Source organism: Arvicanthis niloticus, chromosome 1, assembly GCF_011762505.2.
Source record: "Arvicanthis niloticus isolate mArvNil1 chromosome 1, mArvNil1.pat.X, whole genome shotgun sequence".
Taxonomy (NCBI): domain Eukaryota; kingdom Metazoa; phylum Chordata; class Mammalia; order Rodentia; family Muridae; genus Arvicanthis; species Arvicanthis niloticus.
This window is the reverse complement of record NC_047658.1, coordinates 125,539,771-125,561,557: the sequence shown is the minus strand read 5'-3', so window position 1 is coordinate 125,561,557 and position 21,787 is coordinate 125,539,771. Positions and strand designations below refer to the sequence as shown.

At 41.6% G+C, this 21,787-nt stretch overlaps 1 protein-coding gene across 2 annotated transcripts in view; it reads left to right on the top strand.

The window, feature by feature from the left end:
• Pcsk5 (proprotein convertase subtilisin/kexin type 5) overlaps positions 1-21,787 on the top strand; it is a 411,165-nt gene that overhangs the window by 297,388 nt on the left and 91,990 nt on the right. For both annotated transcript variants that reach the window (XM_076918285.1, XM_034512925.2), the window contains exon 21: positions 14,757-14,859. In XM_076918285.1, coding sequence (XP_076774400.1) covers positions 14,757-14,859 — 103 coding nt within the window. The remainder of the gene's footprint in view (positions 1-14,756; positions 14,860-21,787) is intronic.

The window sequence follows — 21,787 nt, the reverse complement described above, 5'->3', positions numbered from 1 at the left end:
TTCACTTTCTGTTATATGCCAGGCACAGTTTATTCTGAGTACTTTTAATTCCTCAACAAACATACTTATCAAAATAGCTTTTTGAGGAAGTACTATGCTGGGATTTGGAAGCAGAATATCTCCCAAAAGTTCATGCTTTGAAGCAATTATATGTTACTACAAGGAGGAAGCAGCATCTTGTCTTGCAGACATGGAGCCTCGTATAAAGAGGTTAGGTCATTGTGACCATGATCACAAGTACTGACACCCTGGCCACTGCCCAGGTCTCTCTCTCTCTCTCTCTCTCTCTCTCTCTCTCTCTCTCTCTCTCTCTTGCTTGCTCTCTCTCACTCTCGCTCTCTCTTTCTTGATTACCATGAGGCTACCAGGCTTCCCCTGCATGCTTCCCACCTTGGTAGACCATGCCACTACATGTCCAAAGCAACTCAAAGCATGGCCCAAAATAAATGTTTTCCCCTTCTAAGGGTTTTGGGCCAGGTATTAGATCATTGTGATTGACAGTTGACCAAGGGTTCATTATTATCACATTTTATAGCTATGGCAGCAAAAGTTACAAAGCTAGGTAGCTAATCCAAAAATTGCAGATATAAGTGTAACTTTTATTCACCGAATTTAATATATTTAATTGTCATCTCAGGGGCTTACTTCTGAATAAGCTCACCCTTTCTGAACTCTGGCTGGTGGGTTCAACACAGCTATTCTGGCCCAAATTCCTCTCCAAGATGACAGGTTCACACTGGCTTTTCTTAGTTTCTCACTGAATTGTTCTGCTTGACCTCAAACTAACTCTGGAAGTTTGTTCTAATTGTTGGGCTCCTTCTTATTCTCTGGCTTCTACTGCCTTTGCTGACCTGCACTGAACTGCATGAACTCACCACAGATGAACTCAACTCCACTACACTTCACTGAACTCACTTCACTGACTCCCAACTCACTGACTCTGCTCTCTCTGTGTTGCTCTTAAATAGCTTCTCTTTCCTGTGATGTTCTCATAGAGTAGGGTGCATCCTATCTCTAGCTCATTCTGTCAAATTTTTCTGATTTGTCACTTTGTCTACCCTTCGATTAAATGTCACTTTCAAACATGGCTGCTTCCTTCTAGAAACTAATTTTACCTTAAAGGTGTATACTAAGGGTGTGTCTGTATTCCAGCCAGGGGAATTAAAGAAATGTGACATGTCTGCATTCCAGTCAGATCACATAGACCTAGGTCTTTGGATGTGATCCCTTGCCAGAGCAGCCATGTTGCTAGATTTAAATTCCTCTACATAAGAGGTGACAAAAATGGCATATGGATCTAGCTGTCCTTGGCACTTGATCTGCTCCTGTGGAACAGTGATGACCTAACTTGCCACTCCTTTAGATGGCATTTTGAACTGTTCAGAAAATTGACACAAAGTATATTATTTGATCCTCCAAATAAACCAGAAAGCTAGGCAGGCTATGGCCCACTCTCTGCCTGAGTTTGCTTTCTATTGCTGTAATAAATACCATGAGTAAAAGAAACTTGGGGAGGAAAGGATTGATTTCAATTACAGCTTATACCATCAAAATAATGAGAAGTAAGGACAGAAACGTAAGGCAAACACCTGAGGGCAGGACCTGAAGAAGTCATAGAGAAATTCTGTTTACTGGTTTGCTCTTCCAGGCTTGTTCAACCTACTTTCTTATACAACCCAAACCCACTTGCCAAGGCGTGGCACCAACTGTAGTGAACTAGGCAGTCCCACATTGATCGTTAGTCAAAACTTGTCTCCAGGCCAGTCTAATAGAGTCACTTTCACAGTTGAGGATTTCTCAGATGACCCTAGCTTGTGTCAAGATGATAAAACAAACAAACAAACAAAATATCTAGCCAGCACACCCCAGTTGTTACTGAAATGATTAAGACCATCAACTCCCAGAATGTCACTGATTTTCTCAAAGCTGCCCCTCAGAGCTTCAGATAAGGACTATCTGACTCTTTACTGGCCTCATGAATACCACGTTTTCCCCTAAAACTGCAGTTTCCACCTCTGAAATAACCAATATATAAGATTACCTGGGATGGGGGTTTGGGCCAACAACAAAGACACTTCTGTTAGTATTTTCAGAAAGGAAGTAAGGCTCCCCTTCACTTTCTTCATTCCGTTTCCCTTCCCTTTTTATGTTAATTTAGATACTAGGGAGGCATGAGGAAATTCAGCCTTGGAGAAATGAGCATGCAGGCAGCTAAAAGAGATGGGCTCCAAAGCCAACTGATCAGTGAGCTCCTATAGCTCTGTGCTCTGGGAACTACCCTGTCCTCATCATTCTGTTTGCCGAAGCTCTATTCCACTCTACTGGGATATAACAGAGCCCCCTCCTGGCTGGTTTCCTAGGCTTTGCTTCCAATTCACCCAGTATCTTTTTACTGGGTTGATCCTCTGTCATGTGCAGCTATGCTAGATTTTCTGTCCTCCTAAATCTTTAATGCATCCCCTTGACCAGACAGATACACTTACAGCTGACATTGTCTGCAGTCCCTATCAAAACTCCCTTTCCATTTCCTCAAATGCAGGTTGAAGCTTCTGCTTCATCCTTGCCAATCACTTGCCTTCCTCTAGATGCCTTGCTCATCCCAGCCTCAAGTCCTTGTCCTCCCTCCCCTCTCTTCAGATAGTCTCCATTTTCCTTTGTACCCACTGTTGTGGTTTGGATAGGAATGACCCCCATAGATTCATGTATTTAAATGTTTGCTCTCTAGGGAGTGGCACTATTAGGAGGTATGGCCTTGTTGGAGGAAGTAGGACATTGTGGGTGATGCAGGCTTTGAGGTCTCAGAAGCTCAATTTTACTTCTTGCTACCTGCCAATCAATATAGAACTCTCAGCTCTTTCTCCAGCACCATGTCTACCTGCAGGCTGCAGTGTTTCTTGCTGTGATGATAATGGACTAAACCCCTGAATCTGTAAGCCAGTGTAGTTCCAATTAAAAGTTTTCCCTTATAAAATTTGACATGGTCATGTTGTCTCTTCACAGCAGTAGAAACCCTACGAGAACCACTTAAACACAGCCATCTTTTCAGGCCCACATCAACCATTCTGAAGTTCAACAAGCAAATAACCTTAATGAATTTCACCCAAACAACACAAACAATCCAGTTACAATCTCTGACTCCTACAATAAGCCCAAAACTAGGCAAGAAATCACCCTTTGTTTGCAGAAAGATCCAATCAAGACCAGCTGCTCTGGGCTACACTCTCAGTTTTATGCATGTGGTATCTTATGTTTTGGGTTATTGAGGTGAACTGATTTTGTTGTAGTTAGTGAAGGATCAGCACATCCCAGAAGATGACCCAGAAGCAAACAGTTTTGAACCATATGACTGAGGTATCTAAGATGGTAAGTCCAATAAGTCCCCAAATAAGTCTTCACTCAGAGTTTCCCCTGATAGCCACTGCATCTTAAACTAATTATATTACATTCCCTTTGGAGCAGATCTGTGAGGTGCCATGTTAGGTGGTTCTGGGCCTTAAGGGTCCAGCACATGCCTGCCTTTCATCTGCATTAAGTCAGCATGATGGGCTGAGGTAGCCTGCTGTTCTCTGGAAACTTGGTTCCTTGATCCCTCCCTGCGGCTGCTCTGGTGAGTCAAGTCCTCCTCCCCTGCCCGAATCCCTCTGGCTGCTGTCTGACCTGCTTTGACTTCTCTTTGCTTTCAAGACTGATCTTGATAGTCATCTTAACCAGATTTTCATGGTGTGATTCGCCTGGGGCCTCGAACTCTCCCCGAGAGGCCCAATCCTTTGCTCTGTTCACCACCACTAGCCAAAATGTGCAGGGACAGGCTTGAGTAAAACTGCCTGTGGACTCGGAGAACTTGGATGCCTTTGGCTTATGCAACTGTCTAGTGTCATTTAGGACATAATTTGCTAAGACAAATTTGTAAAAGATCAACATTTCCTATGGAATAGAAACAACCACTTCCTGCAGTAGTGAGGATGGAAGACATGCAAATTGACTAAAGGAGAAGAAGAAACAGCAGAAAGCTGTAGCTGTGTTGTTTGGTGATTATAAATCCAGGCACTGGGTAAAAAGATAAAAGAGATTTTGGTGCCAATCAAACATGGCCACCATTGCTTCGTTATAAAACATAAGTAAAGTAGTTAATAAAAGTTTCAGTCCATTTTTCTAAGGACTTTTCTAGGGGTTTTATTTATGTTTACCCCTGTACTTCTAGGTCAACTGTAGTGTGAGAAACATTCTCGGTTTCCAGGCAAAGAAATGAACAAGGAAGTACAGAGTTGAAACAATGGCCTTATTTTGAGAAGTTAAAGAAAGGTGGACTGTTCAAAACCACCAGACAATGATGAATAGTGGTGGCGTGCTTGCTGGCAAATGCAAGGCTTGATCCCCAGAAAATCAAACAAAATAACAAGAGTAGGAGAGGGATGTTGAAACTTGAGTTCCTATAGAGACCATTTTCCTCTCATGTTACTTATCTAAGAGCCCTCACTGTGCTCACTGAGAAAGCAAGAACTAACCTTGATCTGAGCACATGCTAGAGTTCTATCCCTTTCAAAGCATTTTTTAAAAGATAGTCTCATGTAGCACAGGCTAGCCTTGAACCCATTATTTAGTCAAAGATAACTTTGATCTCCTGATCCTCCTGCCTCTACCTCCCTAATGCTGGGATTATTGGCTAATATCAAAGCCAGAACTTCATGCCTGCTGGGCCAGCACTCTACCAACTGGCAACATTGCTAGCTCTTGAAGAACATTTGAAATGATGGGTAATTTAATTATTCTGACCTCTTTAAAAAGCACCTATGATTCTATCTAACAAATAAATTGACTTGGGCTCAGAGAGGTTACATAAAGTGGCCAACTGAGTTCACATACCTAGGCAGGGAAGACATAGAATCTACATTTAGAAAATCTCAGTGTAAATCAGAGTATTTAATCTGACACCTACCTCAGAGAGAAGGCTTTATTCTCTAAGAGGATCGAGGACTGGTCAAAGTCTTGAGCTATGACCATTGAAACTATGCAGAAAGTCAGGCCATAGAAGACAGGGAAACAGCGGAGACTCCAGGATTCTGACTCTTCTATATTGACTTCCCCACCCCACCTGTTCCTGTATACATCTCATATAGGCATGGACCTTCTGACATGCCAGTACCCTCCCCTTCATGCTCACTTCTTTACAGGCTCCATTTTATCAACAGAGAACCACACACAACTGGTCTTCATAGCTTCCAAGTAACAAAATTGATAATCATCTTTCCACTCAAAGAGGCATACATTGGTAATCCCAGCATTTGGGGAGATCAGGAGTTCAAGGTTACTCTTGGCTACTTCTGGAGTTCAAGGTCAGCCTGGGTTATATGAGACGTAGACACCAGAGTTTATAGATTCATACATACATAAAGTGGACCATGACTAATGACTACCCTATAGAGGAATGGAGCATCCTAGATGGTAGCCTCTTCTAACAGCTGTACCTATTTAAGAAAGACTTTGTCCTTAGCCACCTGAGAAGACTACACCCACAACTCCGTAATTTTCCACAGCAAAATTTAAGACAAGCTGATTTCACTCTGATACAGAGAGGCTGTCTCCAAGGGCAGTTAACAAAATAAATAATAAATAAAATAACTTGCGTAGGCTGCATCTTGCAGCTCAGTTGCTTCGAAAAGTCTCTGTCTTCAGCCCACAGGGTCATTCATTTTCCCTGCCTCATTGCCACCCACGTATGTAGCCAATACATTCTCCAATTCCTCTTGGGAATGGCAGAGAGAGCACAATTTGGAATACAGTCTGCCAGGGTTTGAAGAATGTTCCGGGAGTTAGCTTCTGAGGACTGAATTCCTAATTGGGACAAATGAAGCTTTGAGTTAACACTATCCACATTGTTAACAGAAATGTAATGATGTGACGGTGTGATGCAATTAAAGTTTCTGGTAACCATAGCATTTTGCTATCCACTCTGCAAGGTGTTTGAGGTCTGTTTGCCCATTTGATCCCCACCACATGCCATGAGAGGTTATTATCCACATTTCACAGAAAAGGAATGTCAGGGAAATATGTGTTTGGTTAATTTGGGACAGCTGGAGAAGAAACTCCAAAACCAAGCCCAGGTCGGGTGACTCCAGGTTTTCCTCATTGCAGAGCACGATGCCTCCTGTTCTGCTGACACACAACACTGAAAAGTCTTTAGTTCTCTATTTACACTCTTAGGCTGTTTTGAAAAGCACAGCGTGGTCACTCCCAATGGAACATATGGCAACCTGACAAATGGCATGGACATGTTTCCCTAGTCACCATTAGAGGTTCCGGGCTCCTCACAAATCTGCCACTAGATAAGCTGTAGAAAAGCGCCCGTGCCTCTGGTGATGCTGACAATGAGCCAGTTAAAGGCTAAGCTGTTGACTGTCAGAACTGGGATGGGCCACAAAGGTAGGACTGGGCATGTGATTCTGCTTTTCCCAGGATTTCCCTTTTCTCCTAATTAAAGAGTTGCCTGAAACATTGGTGCGCATGAAGCCAGGTCAGTGAAAGACTAGAGGAGTGTTGGGGAGGAAAGGTAAAGCCAGCATGTCCTTGGCATTGAGGAAGAGAAAGGGGGTAATTGGAAGATGCTCCTTCCCGTGGCCAAGTGGGATGGAGCAGCTGTCCTAGCTTACGATCACGTGATGACAGCAGGTTGGAAGTTTCTTTGAATTGTTGTGGAGATGAAAGTGGAGGAAAACACATTATCCATGTATCAGAACGTGAACCATAGCAGGGAACACCCCGTCCTTAGTCTGCTCTTTAGTCATCTGTACCATGGCTCTCTTGACAGAGTCAGAAGTGTTTGCTATGCTCCATGGACTATAGTCTTAATAGTGTCATCTGCGATTATCTCTCCAAAGACGAGGGAAATGATATGCCCCCGGTAGCAGCTGCTCCACTGAGGTTAGAATATTATACATAGTAATTTTCTACAGGATGCCCTGCCTCTTACCCACTAGCATCTTCAATGAGAAATGTTCACCTCCTTGGCCTCAATCTTTGCCAGTCATTGCACTTCCTCTGTCCTTGGTGGCCTATTTCCTGTAGTTGTACAGGCTTTCCAAAAGGTAAAAAATAAAAAAAAAGAAAAGAGGGGGAGAGAGAGAGAGAGAGAGAGAGAGAGAGAGAGAGAGAGAGAGAGAAGGAAAGAAGGAAGGAAGGAAGGAAGGAAGGAAGGAAGGAAAAAAAGGAAGGAAGGAAAAAAATGTTGATCAAATTATAGTCTCCTACTTCTGTTATGGTAAAAAAAACTCTAACAGCCCTTCAGTATGCATCAGATATCACATCTTCCCCTCTCTGAGACCAGGCCTTTGCTGCCACAAATAGAATAAGTCTTTGAGGATAAAAATCCACATTTAGTAGAGAGTATATCATTAGACCCTGTAAAGATTCTAGTAACACTTGCAGGAATAGAAAGAGAGGCCATTCAATAGTTAGGTGTTGTAATTATTTTAAAAAGCGGCCACTGGTCAAGCCGACTGTCTAGGCTGCTCTGCCTAGTTCAGGCACCATGTTGTGTGGCCAGAGGCCACATGTGCACCACAGCTAGAAACGGCCACCCAGAAACACCAGCCCTGCTACCCATGAGACGCCAGCATGGGAGATGGTTCTGCCAATCCTCCACACTGTTTCTGCAAGGCTGGGCATTGCCCAGACCATCCCACCAACCATGCAGGCCCAGTAGAAAAATGAGACTCTAATGCTTAGATTATCCAAAGGCTTATATATTTGGTAATGATCAATAACAAGAAGCCCATACAATCAGAAGTGTGACCCAATACCCAACCTAGATATACCAACTACCTTTGCCTGGCAGAGACACGTGAACATCCGCCTCCATGTTCTCCTCTCTCTCCTCTCCTCCCTTAGCTCCTCCTCTTCCTTTTCCTCTTCCTCCCTTACTCCTCCTCTTCCTCCCTTACTCCTCCCACCTTAGCTCCTCCTACTGTTAGGAAATTGTACATGCCTGTCTGTAATGGCTCTCACAGGCTCATGTGACTGAATATTCGGCCTCTAGTTGTCGTGCTGTTTTGGTAGGCTAAAGAATCTTTTGGAGGTGTGTCACTCCAGAATTACTCTGCTTTCTGGTCTGACAATATATGAAAGCTGCTGCCTCACACTCCCATCACTGTATGATGGACTATAATCTCTGAAACCCAAGCCAAAACAATTTCCTCCTTTAAAAAAAAAGATACTGTGCACACTGAAGATATGTAATGGACAGGTGTCCACCACATTGTCCTAATCCCCAGGACATGATAGGGTTTGCAAGTTCACTGTGTTTCATCGCAGATAACAACCACACTCCTACCTTTTTCTCCCCTTGAGTCTGGTTTTACACATTAATGGGGCACAGGGCACAAGGCACAGGGGCTAGCAAGATGGCTCAGTGGGTAAAGGCACCACCCAACTTGACAACCTGAGTACAATTCCTAGAACCTACATGGTAGAAGGAAAGAATCGATTATCTCAAATTGTACACACACACACACACACACACACACACACACACACACACACACACATAAACAAATATTTGCATCTCATTTCAAAAAGAAAAACAGCAGGATACTTTGCAATGGTATACACCATGGAATGACTAAATTGAGTTATTAACATATATAGGGCCTCTTCTTGTTTTCTGGTGAGAACACTTACCATGTACTCTTTGAGGTTTTAAGATATCCAGTCCATTGCTGTTAACTACAGTCCACATGCTGTACAGTAAAGCTCACAAACTCATTTCTCTGACTAATTGATCTACTTTCTCTCTATTTTCCCCTCCTTCAGCCCCTGGCAACCACATTCCTCTTTCAGTCTCTGTGTTGCAGTTTTGTAGACTCTACGTTAAATGCTATGATGCCAAGTTCCCTGTCTGCTCCTGTTCAGTCCTAGTACCATCCCCCTAGGACTTAGAGTGAACATTCACTAACACAGAGGCAACACTGAAGTCACTTAGTTAAGGAAATGGTAAACAAGAACCTGTATATGCTGTAGTTTATTGTTTTTGTTTTTGTTCTTCTACCTGAGGATTGGAGAGATGATATTCTGGTTTAAAGCTATTTCCCAAACACCAAATTTATGTTCTTTTCAGACAGCATTTAAGCAGCATCAAAATTCCTATCCATGCTGGGGATGTAGGTCAGTGTGCTACAGGGCTTGCAGGCAGCAGGAGTACCTCGGCTCAATCTCCCACACTCCAAAAGAGAAAGGAAATCCTTTTCCTAGAGATCTGCTAAATTTTCTTTACTAATTAAAAATGATATTTTGAATTTCACTTAAGGGCTTTATGCCTAGAGGTGGAACAAACTGCTTAAGAAACCCAATTGATTTGATTCACAAAATGGCCTTTTAATACATGGGACCATTTGATCAGAGAACAGACATTTGGAAGGTGTATTCAATCATTAAGAAAATCCAGTTGGTGGAGCATGTCTGTTCTGTGTCCATTCATTTTCACAGTGACCTCCCTTTTGATACTGCTGTTACCACACCAAGTGGTTTAAGTAAGGCATGCACCGCTTTCTTTTTATAAACAGCAAGACTACTTGGAACACTGAAAGAGCAATTGAATCCACCACAGGGGTATGTTGTAAAAAGGGCAGGGGCTGGGCTCTGAGTTCCTGGGGCATAGCCCAACTGTCACTTGCTAGTTGACTTAATTTATGCAAAATGTTTCATCCATCTGAGCCTCAGTTTCTCACTCACAAAAGGGGTTTCTGTCTGTACTAAGTACTACATAGTACAGCACTTGTAATACAGAAAGCATCAATGAATAGAAGCTTGTGTGCTTGCAGCATCCCCTCTGTCCTCAGGTATACTGGCCAGCACTTCACTTTGGGTACCTTCTCTGTGTGTCTTAATGTGGTCAGGGCTCAAACAAGGGTGGAAAGAAGAATGTCACCTCTTCATTCTGCCCTTCAAAGAATGTCTAAGCTGAAGGGAGGTAAATATTTGCATTGTATTGGATCTAAAATTTATGATCCATCCAGTTGCAGGAGTACCAGCCCTGAGGATGCCAGAATAGCATCCCATGTGTCTACACACAGCACACAGATACATGCCTAGGCTGAGAGTGAGAGAGCCACAGGACTAAGAAACACAAGCCCTGTCAACCCAAGCATCGATGGGGAAGGAGGTGTACCAAAGGAAATGCTGAGAGAACAGGTTACAAGAGCAGTGTGTCAGTCCCTGCAGAGACACAGCCAGAACAGGGAGGTTGGTGGGACTGTCCTAGCTGTCCCCTTGTTCTTCTTACCTATAGTGGTTCCTGGGCTAGGGAGAAACACAGAAGATCACCTCTCCCAGATGTCTCCCTTCTGATGGGTTTCCTGTGCATCCACTGCCTACCACTGTCACCTCTCTCAAGCCTCTATTTGACAGATCTGTATCCTAAGACAATCAGTGCTTTTTATCCATACCCCCATAGCCTGAAGGAGTTTTGTTGCTGTTAATATTGAGCATAGGACTGTTAAGGAACAAACTTATTGGGTAGATAGTTTTTAATATATATATTGCATTTTAGCCATTTTCAGAGTTCAGTTTCATCTCTACATGTGTGTTCCTTCACATGTTGTATGGCCATCACTCCTCATCTACCTCCAAAACACTTTGATCTTCTCTAATTGAAATTCTGAACCCATGAAACTCTAACTCCCGGTCACCTCACCCACTGCCCCCTGGAAATCACCATTCTACTTTGTCCTTATGACTTTTTACTACTCTGGGGGCCTCGTAAAGCATTTGTCCTTTTGTGATTGGTCTGTTTCACTTGATATAATAGCTTCAAAGTTCACCCGCTGTTGGAGACCTTGTTCAAATCTCCTTCCCCTTTAAGGCTGAGTGACTGTGGAGACTTCAAGCTAAAGGTGTGTTGCAGTTTCAGTTGATGGTCTCATTTATTGAGCCCTGCTATAAAAACATCAGCTTAACGAGGCTTTAAAAACTGACTTATTTCATTAGCATATAATTAGCTGAAAGTGTTACCAAGCATTTATTGTAGCTGGCATCAAATAATAAATGCATAGTTCTTTTTCATGAAAACTGTCCTCACACAATGGTATTTTAAGTTGGAGGCTATGTATTGACTTCCTTGAAAAGAGATAGTATTATTTAATTAGCACTTGGGATTGTGAAATTGTTCAATAAAGTCACATGATTGCTGGCACCTGGGTGATAAGGCACATAAGTAGGCTTTAGACAGGAAACTGAAGATGGTCGATATCTAGGTTGCTCGGTGAAATGACCAGCAACACCAAGCTGCTGGATTCCCAGTGCCTCGTCCCCCTCCCCCACCTGCTAGCCACTTTGATTCAAAAAAATTGCTTTAAATGCACATCATAATCTATTACTTAAGTGTTTATTCCCTTATTGGGATATATATTTACATAAACTCTACAATTGACTTTGTTTGAATCAATAAAGACACAGTGCCTCTATAGAACAAAATTCTTGAGATGGGTATGTTGGCACAAGCCTAAAATCCTGAACATAGGAGACAGGTAAGAGGATCAGGAGTTCAAGGTCATATTCTGCTACTTGGTGAGTTTAAGGCCAGTCTGAATTACATGAGACTCTGTCCCACAAAAAAGAGGGGAGAGATAATCAAGTAAGGAATAAGGGGGGAAAGGAAAGGAGAGAGAGGTGATAGGGAGTGGTAAGTTAGCTCATTTTCTGGCCATGTATACCTAGTATATTATTATGTCTTGGATTGTGTTTTATAACTGGGGGTCATATAATGCGTGTTTACCTTTTCTGGATGACCTCATATGAGTTCCTTTATAATCCAAAATTATTAATAACTTTTCAGAGTGTTATCAAGGATAGAACTAGCATATCAAGTTGTGTGCTTGTACACTTCTAAATTTATAAACATTCATTTTGAAGCTGGGTCTTCAAATTTCCAGGCTTCCTTCCTCCCCATGTGCTCCCACTCCCTCTGAGTCCTTTAAATCCCTGCAAAACAGGATTAAAAGGAATTAATTGAGAAATGGAAATGTTGCGACCACAGGAGAAGTAAGATCTGGACATAATAACAGAAGTTGCCAGAAGGAAGAGCTTGTAGGATAGATAGGTGAACAACATGCTGGCTCCTGGCATCTCTGCTAAAAGTGACTACTCCTAAGAATTTTGTATATCACGCCTGTCATAAACATTCAACTTCATTGTGCAATGAAGACAGATGACAAGAATTTGCTGTTCCAACAACACAAAAGAAAAAAAAAAAAAAAGAGTAACTTCCTTATGTCCTTGGAATCTGACTTCCTCAGTTTCAAATGTGCAGGCGAAGACTTGTGCCTATGTGCAAGGACTGAAGGCAGTTGTTTATGTGACTAATTGGACATCCACATAAATATGGGAATTGGGGCAGGGCTCTCTATTGTCATCTTTTGTAAAGCCAGTACTTACTCTAGAGTGAAGAGGCGTGCAGACTGGAGAGGGATGAACCAGTTAGCTGTCCTTTGATGACTCGCTTACATAAGCTTCAAGGTCACAAAATGTTCTCCATTTTGTTTCCAAGTACCAAGAGGAAAATAAACAGCCGTGAGGAGTCACTTCTCAGGAAGGGAAGGGTCTTGAGACGGTTTTAGTTTAGGGAAGAATCCTTGTGGATGCTATAACATGGAGACATAAAGAGGAGATTTGGGGCTGAGGGATTGGGAGAAACATCCCAAGTAAGAAAGATGAAAAGCAGTTAATGGAGAGTTAACTATGGGCAGAAGGAATGATACAACTTCCCTAAAGACAGGTGCTAAGAGAGCACTTGAGTTCACAAGGAGTTTAGGCACTGAAAAAAAAAAAAAAAAGGAAATTGTGGGACCTCAGATGTCATATCCTCAAGTTAGGAGATGTCTCCTTCTGAGAATTATGAGGAGAAAGGAAACTTGGAAAAAGCTTGGCCTAGTAAAAATAGAGAACAAAAGGAGTGAAGTTGTGTAAAAACTTGTGCTTATCAGTTGTTCACAACCTGTGGGCTCTCTACCCCTTTTGGGATTGAACTACCCTTTCACAGGGGTCATCTAAGTCCATTGGAAAACACATTATGATTTGGAACAGTGGTAAGATTACAATTATAAAGCACCAACAAAAAATACTTTTATGGTTGGGGGTCACCACAACATGAGGAACTGTATTAAAGGGTCACAGCATTAGGAAGGTTGAAAAACACTGTTTTCAAAATTGCAGAGCTAGGAAATGCTCGGTGGTCATTAGATCTAACATGTTATTTTATGAGTGCTGAATGGAAGCCATTATAGTTGAGTAGATCAAGAAAACACATAGCCAAGGTACTGATGAAAATGAGGGAGAATTAATTTTCCACATAGGCATGGTGGTGTACTCTTATAACCCTGGCACTCAGAAAACTGAGGCAAGTGGATCACAAGTTCCAGGGCAGCTTGGCCTGTATAATAAGACCCAGGGCAGCCTGACCTGTATGGTGAGACATTGTGTAAAAATAAGCAAGAAAAAAAATGCACAAAATAAGGGAATGAATAAATGTTTTATTCTCTGGCTTATTCTATCTTCACCTAAAACCTGTCTCTGTAAAACTGTCTCTCCCTCTTCCTCTCCCCCTCTCCCTTTAGTCATCTTTCTTTCCTCTCTGTTCTCATGAGAGTTGGACATATCCTATCTCTGACTCATTTGGGAAAATCTTTCTCTGATTGGTCACTTTCAAATATGGCTGCTTCCTTCTACAGACCAATTCTACCTTAAAGGTATGTTACTAAGGGCATGTCTACATTCCAGCCAGAGGGATTAGGGTGTGTGCCGTCCCAGTTGGATCACACAGACCTAGAAGGTCTTTTGAGTGTGATCCCTTGGCTGAGTAGCCATGTTGCTGGATTAAAATTGCTCTACAGTGGGAAAGACCAAGGACAGCATGTTCTATCCTCATCCAGTGAATGCAACTACAGTGACATTATCAGTAATCTTAGAGCATCATTGAGGTGGCTTGACTAAGCCATAAATGGGTCATTTTACCTCACCACTCCAGGTGGTTCTCACATTGACAAGCTCTAGATGATTAAACAGCTGTCAAATGCAAGAGTGGGATGAGGCCAAGGGAAGGCGATGGTTCTGCCAGAATCTGGACAACATTTTTTTTTCTGAGGATTATCTGTTCTCAAACAACAACAAAACGTGGCATTTTGGATCTGGCTGAAGAAATCTCTCAGGCTGTTGTGACTTTGTGTTTGATTGTTGTTGTTTGGTTTGGTTTGGATTTTTACAGTGACACGGGAGAAGAGATGTGGTGTAGGAGGAGGGTTGGATTCATTGAGTGCCATCCTGTCTTTGATGCCTTTGAGCAGGTTGACCTCTCTCTACCCCTTTGCTGTGGTGGTGATTTTCTATGTTCAAGGGAAATTTGTAAAGCTGCAATGAGTTCTGTGGAGAGATCAGATATGTGCTCCTATGGGAAAGATAAACTTTCCAGCTGAATGAAAAACCCTGTTCTGTTTCTTCACTGGTAATCTTTAAGGATAACATCTAGCTCACATCTGCCAAGTTTCAGTCAAAACACTACTTCTATTCTTTCCCTAAAACTACAATCCTTCCCCTTATAGCATGCTTAGACAAGATGTGGGTGTGGCCTGACCACTGCTTGACTTGAAGCATAACCATGCCTTGTGTTATTTCCACTGCTCAAGTAGCCAGCAAGAGCTCTGACTAATCTCTGACTGTCAGCCCTGGCAGGCTTGCTATGTGAAATAAAGTAAACAGCTACATTTGTTCCACAGGAGAATATATTGATGAGCAAGGCCACTGCCAAACCTGTGAAGCCTCATGTGCCAAGTGCTGGGGACCAACTCAGGAAGACTGTATCAGCTGCCCCATAACAAGGTGAGTGGCGTTTTAGTAATTCCTAGGAGTAGGGTATAGAGAGGATGTGTCAACCACCTTAGTGGCACCTAATGAGGCTGTTGGACACAGGACCCAAACTACTTCCCATGACACAGATATTTACTTTAGTCTGGCCACAACCCACCTCTGTAGCATCCTTTCCCATAAGGTCCAATACCCTTGGCAAAGACCCATTTCCTAAATACTGCATGAGCTATCTTGTAAATGAAAATGATACCTTTGAGATCACTTTTGACCAGTGGAATCCCATATTCTACACACTCATCTCTCAAACAGCATTCTCATTTCCTGAGATATATACACGTATATGAGTATATATGTACTCATCTGTATAATCAATCCAGTACCATACAACATATATGCATGTATACACTCGTTTCTATAATCAAGGGGAACCTATTGTGTAAAGGCATTTCTGACCACTTCCTAGTAGAATTAGCATTCCCTTTTTAAAAAAAATACTATTTGATAAATTATTATTTATTTATATGTGCTCTATATCCATCCATACATGTGCCTACAGCACTTGTGTGGATATCGTAGGACAAAATATGGGAATACGTTCTCTTCTTCTAACATGTGAGTCCTGGAGATCCAACTCGGGTCATCATAGCCTAATCTTGTGTGACCTTCTGCTCTATAGCATGTCTATAAGAGCATGTGTAGCTTTCAGATGTGTCTGGAAGACATCTGTTTCCAGATGCTTGTCTTCACTAGAATGTGAGTTTCTCGAGATCTCACATTTGCACCTCCTTCTCTAGTACAATTCGAAGAAAATGGAAGCATCATTACATGTCAAACAGAAATAGCAAGCAATGAGCAGCACTGATAATCTAGTAGACATCTCCAATAGAGAGGATTCAATGTCTGATACATTTTTAACCAGTGCTCCTCTGATCTAGCTCTCAATATTTGGAAGCTTCCCAATGTTTGAATGAATGCCCGTATTCATGTTTAGCTAAGTGTGCAAGAACCTGAGTCTCTCTCTCTCTCTCTCTCTCTCTCTCTCTCTCTCTCTCTCTCCCTCTCTCCCTCTCCCTCCCTCCCTTTCCCTCCCTCTCCCTCTCTCCCTCTCTTCCTCTCCCCCTCTTCTCTCTCTCTCTCTCTCTCTCTCTCTCTCTCTCTCTCTCTCTCTCTCTCTCCCCCTCTCTCCCTGTCTCTCTCTCCCTCTCTCCCTCTCTCCCTCTCTCCCTCTCTCTCTTCCTCTCCCCCTCTTCTCTCTCTCTCTCCCTCTCTCCCTGTCTCTCTCTCCCTCTCTCCCTCTCTCCCTCTCTCTCTTCCTCTCCCCCTCTTCTCTCTCTCTCTCTCCCTCTCTCCCTGTCTCTCTCTCCCTCTCTCCCTCTCTCCCTCTCTCCCTCTCTCCCTCTCTCCCTCTCTCCCTCTCTCCCTCTCTCCCTCTCTCCCTCTCTCCCTCTCTCCCTCTCTCCCTCTCTCCCTCTCTCCCTCTCCCCTGCCTCTCGCTCTCTCTCTCTCTCTCTCTCTCTCTCTCTCTCTCTCTCTCTCTCTCACTCTCTCAAAACTGGATAAAGATATTATCACAGAGGGGGTACTTTGCAAATCTACTGAGACATTCATTCCCTCTGCACAAGGGTCATTCTGTCCTCATTCTTCCTCAGGACTGTGACAGCCCTGTGAGCAAGGGCTGTTCTCCATTTCTTTGTTTTCCACAGTTATCAGTGTATAGTAACCGTTTTATAAACATTTGCTTGTTGCACTGTGTGTCATCAAGACCATGGGTTTGATTGTCAGAATTCCCTTAAAAGAAGGCAAGAAATAAAGGACAAAGACAAAAAGGAAAGATGGAAAAAAAGAAGGAAGGATGAAGGTAGCAAAGTACAAGGAAAAATAGAAATCTCAAGGATTTCTATGAGATTTCCCATGAGAATGCTTTCTTTTTTTAATTAAGAAAATGTAATATGCTCCACTAATTATTATACTATATTGCTCATATTCCATTGTCACCAATTATCCTAATAATATCATTCACAAAAATATTTCCAGAATCTAGTTCTCATGTTTTATGTTTTATTTGTAATATTTCCTTTGCCATGTTTCTTTTTGTTTTATCTTTCCTGACTGATAGTTTTGAAGATTCAATAGGCCTGTCATTTTCAAGTATTAATACATTCATCTCCCTTTTTAAATTATTTGTTTCCTTTTACAAAAATATTTCTTTTAGAATTTCATAAATGTACTTTAATCATATTCACTCTCTTCCACTCCTCCCAGACCCACCCCTCAACTTTGTGACTTATTTTTCTACCCATCAAGTCCAATTTGTGCTGCACATATATCTTGGATGTGTGGCCTTCTGCTGGAGTTTGGCCAGCTTACCAAGGGCAACATTTTTAAAGAAAAATGACTTTCTCTTCCAGTACCTATGAGTTGCCAATAGCTCCTCAACCAGAGGTGGGACTTCATGTTGACCTCTCTATCCATGATGAAATTTTTGTCTTACTTCAGCTTGCACTGGAGCTTATGCATGCTGTCATCGTCACTCTGAGCTTATTATATCTTCTCTGCCATGTGTGAAGGACATTGTCTTACTTCAGCTTGTACTGCATCTTGTGTGTGCTGTCACAATCACTTTGAGTTTATGTCTTCACTCCTGTATATGAGAGGCACTGTTTGATTATGTTTATCCACCACCTCTGGTTCTTTAGAGTCTTTATGTTCACTCTTCTGCAACGATGACTGAGCCTTATGAGGAGTGGCTATGATATAGATGACCCATACATAGCTGAGCATTCTACAGTCTCTTGCTAGTTGTAGGTATCTGTATAAATCACCATCTACTACGAATAGAAGCTTCTCTAATGAGAGTCAAGAGATGAATTAATAATGGGTATAATGATGTCATTAGTAATTGGCTTAACTTACTGTCCTTTCAACAGAATGTTAGTGTTAGCTTCTTTCCTAGTTTCTATGACCCATCTAACCATAGGCTCTCAGCCTGATAATAGTACCATGGATGATGGCCTGATAATAGGTCCCTGAATGAATTTCATGTTGTTGGTGTTCTGGACTTAAATCCAATCAGAAGTGATTGGTTACTCCCATAATATTCATGCCACGATTGCACCAATGGGTATGTCCTGTCAGGCTAGAAGTTATTGTAGCTTGCAGGATCATGGTTGGGTAAGACTGATGATTACTTGTCTCCTTCAGTGATTTATATTAGCACCTCACAACATTATGAACATTAACCAGTAAGGGTGAAACATATAATTGAGTAGCAGCTAAATTTCTTCATGTCTTACTTATGTCTTAAGTATGTGGTATTTTCAGCAATAGCCTCTTAATATTGAGTTTTTCAAAGACACCAATAGCATTTACAATAGCCTGTTTAGAGGTCTATGAGATCTAACTGGACAATAACTCCAAAAGAGTTAACTCATTTCTGACACTAGGTCTTTCATTTGTTACCCTGTGGTATCTAGTCAGTGCATTGTAATCCTGTGATAAGATAACTCCATTTTAACTGTTCTCCTATATAACTTACCTATCTATGTCTATACCTATACTTATACAGTAAGAAGCTTCTACAGCGGTGGGTGTGTTTTCTTATGACTTTTTCAAAAGGTCATCCGTTTATCTCCCCCATATTCCCTTCTCTACCATTCCCTCACATTTCCCACTCAAATTTAACCCCTTCTGTTCCATTAATCCCCTTTGAGCCTATATACCATTTATTTCTATCTCCCCTGACTTAGACCTCTCCACCATGGCCCCTTTCTAGTTTCCAGACCTCTATGATTATTCAAAATGAAGTAAACATATTTGAAAAGTCAAAGCTAATATCTACAAATGGGAGAGAATATATGATGTTTGCCTTTCTGAGTCTGGGTTACTTCATTCAGAATGATTGTTTCCAGTTTCAGCCACAAAACAATTTCATTTTGCTCCAGTCAGAATGGCTAAAATAAAAAAAAAACAAATGATGAAAAATGCTGGCAAAAATGTGAGAAAAGAATACTTATTTACTGCTGATGAGACTGGAGCTGTCACATGATCCAGCTATAACACTATTGGGCATATACCCAAGGGATTCTATATCTTATTACAGATATACTAGCTCATCAACATTCCTTGTTGCCATGAAATCAACTGAGATGTCCATCAGCTGATGAATGGATAATGAAATATGGTACATTTACGCAGTGAAATATTATTCAACCACCATGAGCATGAATGGGAGGTCATTTAGTATAGCATAGACAATTTAATTTATCAGTGGCCACACTACTGAAGAAAATTATAATCTTTCCTCTAGTCACCATTAACTGCCAATAGTACCATGGGGAGCAGAAGACTTTCATGAGCCCTTTCTTCTTCCATATTGAAATGTTGATAGGCCCAGTCTTTTTCAGGTCTACTGTGGATAATCTCAGGGGTAGTAAACTCATGGTGTTGGCCATGTCATGTCCAGAAGATACCTTTTCATGATCATCTTCTTTCTGTTCCTCAATCTTATTCCCTGAACCATTGGAGGGTAATTATTTACATGTCTCATTCACAGCCAAGTTATTTGTAATCTTTACTTTGACCAAATGTCCCTGTATTGACTGTTATCTAAAAGAAGCTCCTCGGGCTGGAGAGATGGCTCAGCGGTTAAGAGCTCTGGATGCTCTTCCAGAGGCCCTGAGTTCAATTCCTAGCAACCGCATGGTGGCTCACAACCATTTGTAATGAGCATCTGATGCCCTCTTCTGGTGTGTCTGAAGACAGCAACAGTGTACCCACATACATGAAATAGATAAATCTAAAAATAATAAATAAATAAATAAATAAATAAATAAATAAAGCTCCTCTAATGAATGAGAGCTAAAGTAATCCATAGGTATGGAGATAAGTATTTAGAAGGCAGCTTGACACTATGCCCGTTTAGCAAAATTAAAATAGTATGTTTCCAAATGCCCTATAACCTCCTTAGACCTGAGTTCTTAACTGGGCTTACAGTACCAGGTATGAGTTCCGTTCTGTGTAGCAGGCCTTAAGTCCACTCAGAAAGCAATGGTTACCCCTATAACCTCCATGCCACTATTGCACCAGCAGCCACGTTTTGCCAGGCTGGTCATTATTAGATTGGATCTGGCAGGCTTAGCAGTTGGGTGAACTGATGATGACTTTGTCTGCAAGCATCCAGGAGACTATTTTCTAAGTGTTTCTAGAATTAAACCTGTAAATATCGAAGTTTGTTTAAAGAAACTTCAAAGTATACTTTAAGATAAAGGCATTATCAAAACTAAATCCTGTTTTCCTTCTAACCCACATTTGTATTACTGTGAATAATTAAATTGCCTTGCATGTTTGAACATCTTTGAGCACTTGTCTAATGAGGCAATTATAATTATCCAGGATACACTGGAGGAACCATGATTGTACCTAGCACAATAGAAATGTAAAGTGAGAAAACAATTCTACCACCATAAATGACTACTTAAAAAAAAAAAAAACAAATCTAGGCATAGAGGTAACCATGGTAGTGAAGGCAAGGCAGGGTTTGAAGTCTATCCTGGCTACATGGAGACCCTGTCTCAAAAAGAGAAACAACAAGAAATCTAGGCCTGTTGACATAAAATGAAGGGTAACACTACTAGGACATTTTGGAGGTTTTGTTTGTAAAGTATACCATTAGCTTTTGAATGAAGGAATTCCTACACATGAATCTTGAACCAGGGTATCATACTAACAAAATACCATTCCTAGGAACAATTTCTTCTCTTTGCTCTAAGCATCCCTTCCTCCCCCACATCTTTCTTCTTTGATGTTAGCTGTATACACACACATCCAAGACTGGGTAATGGAGCATGGCAACAAACTACTTGACTTCTTATTGTTCTGGTATTTTCCCTGAAGGGAGTTGAAAAGATTTTAAAAAAAAAAAAAAATTATCTGGAAATAAGGTGATGTTGACTTATTTGTTCTTCAGAAAAATGGCAAAGTATTTTTCAAAGTGTTTCCTGGATCAGTGTCTTGGCTCATTTGGACCTGCTATAACACAATACTTGAGACTGGATAAATTATAAACAATATAGCTGTGTCTGAATATTACTGGGAACTAGGAGATCTATGTACATGACACAGGCCTCTGGTGAAGGTTTTGGTGCTGGGTCACTCCACTGCAGAAGGTGGAAGGCAAGAGAGAGTAATAGTAAGAGAACAAAAGGAAGCTAGACCTGCTTTTATGGCTTATTCCCATGGTCACATCACCCATCCAGCTGTTGTGTAAGACTCCTCACTACCTACTCCCCTCATCTTAAACCCTACTTCACAACATCATCACCTTGGAGACCAAGTTTCCAACACATACATTTTATATAACACATCCAAGCCATAGTAAGTGGAGTCCATGCAAAGCAGGTCAAAAAATTCTTGTGATATATATATATATATATCTATCTATCTATCTATCTATATATATATATATATATATATATATAGAGAGAGAGAGAGAGAGAGAGAGAGAGAGAGAGAGGCTAAATTCTTTTTAGGACACTGTTCCTGACATTGAGGTCACAGTCAAAGGATGCTAACACACTCAAGTGAAGCAAGAGTGAGGGAAATTCAAGACCTTGACATTTGAACAGTTGGACCCAAGAAGGACTGGACATTTGCCAGATACTGGAGCAACAGAGGACACAGCCTCTACCCAGCCATGGAAGGAGAAAGCTAGCCTGGGTCAACTAACAGCTTAGTCTTTCTTGTCCCAACTTAGAATTCCTGATAATGTTTCCTCTAGTTTAAAACTCACTGGAGGCCAGTGGGGTTTCTACCTCATGAATGAGGATAGTTGATGACCCTGAGATAGAACTTTTTAGTAGGCTCACTTCCAGAATAAAACAAGATGGAAAACAGTGAAGAAGGACCTGGATTAGGGACAGGGATGACCAACAGTCTGGAGAGC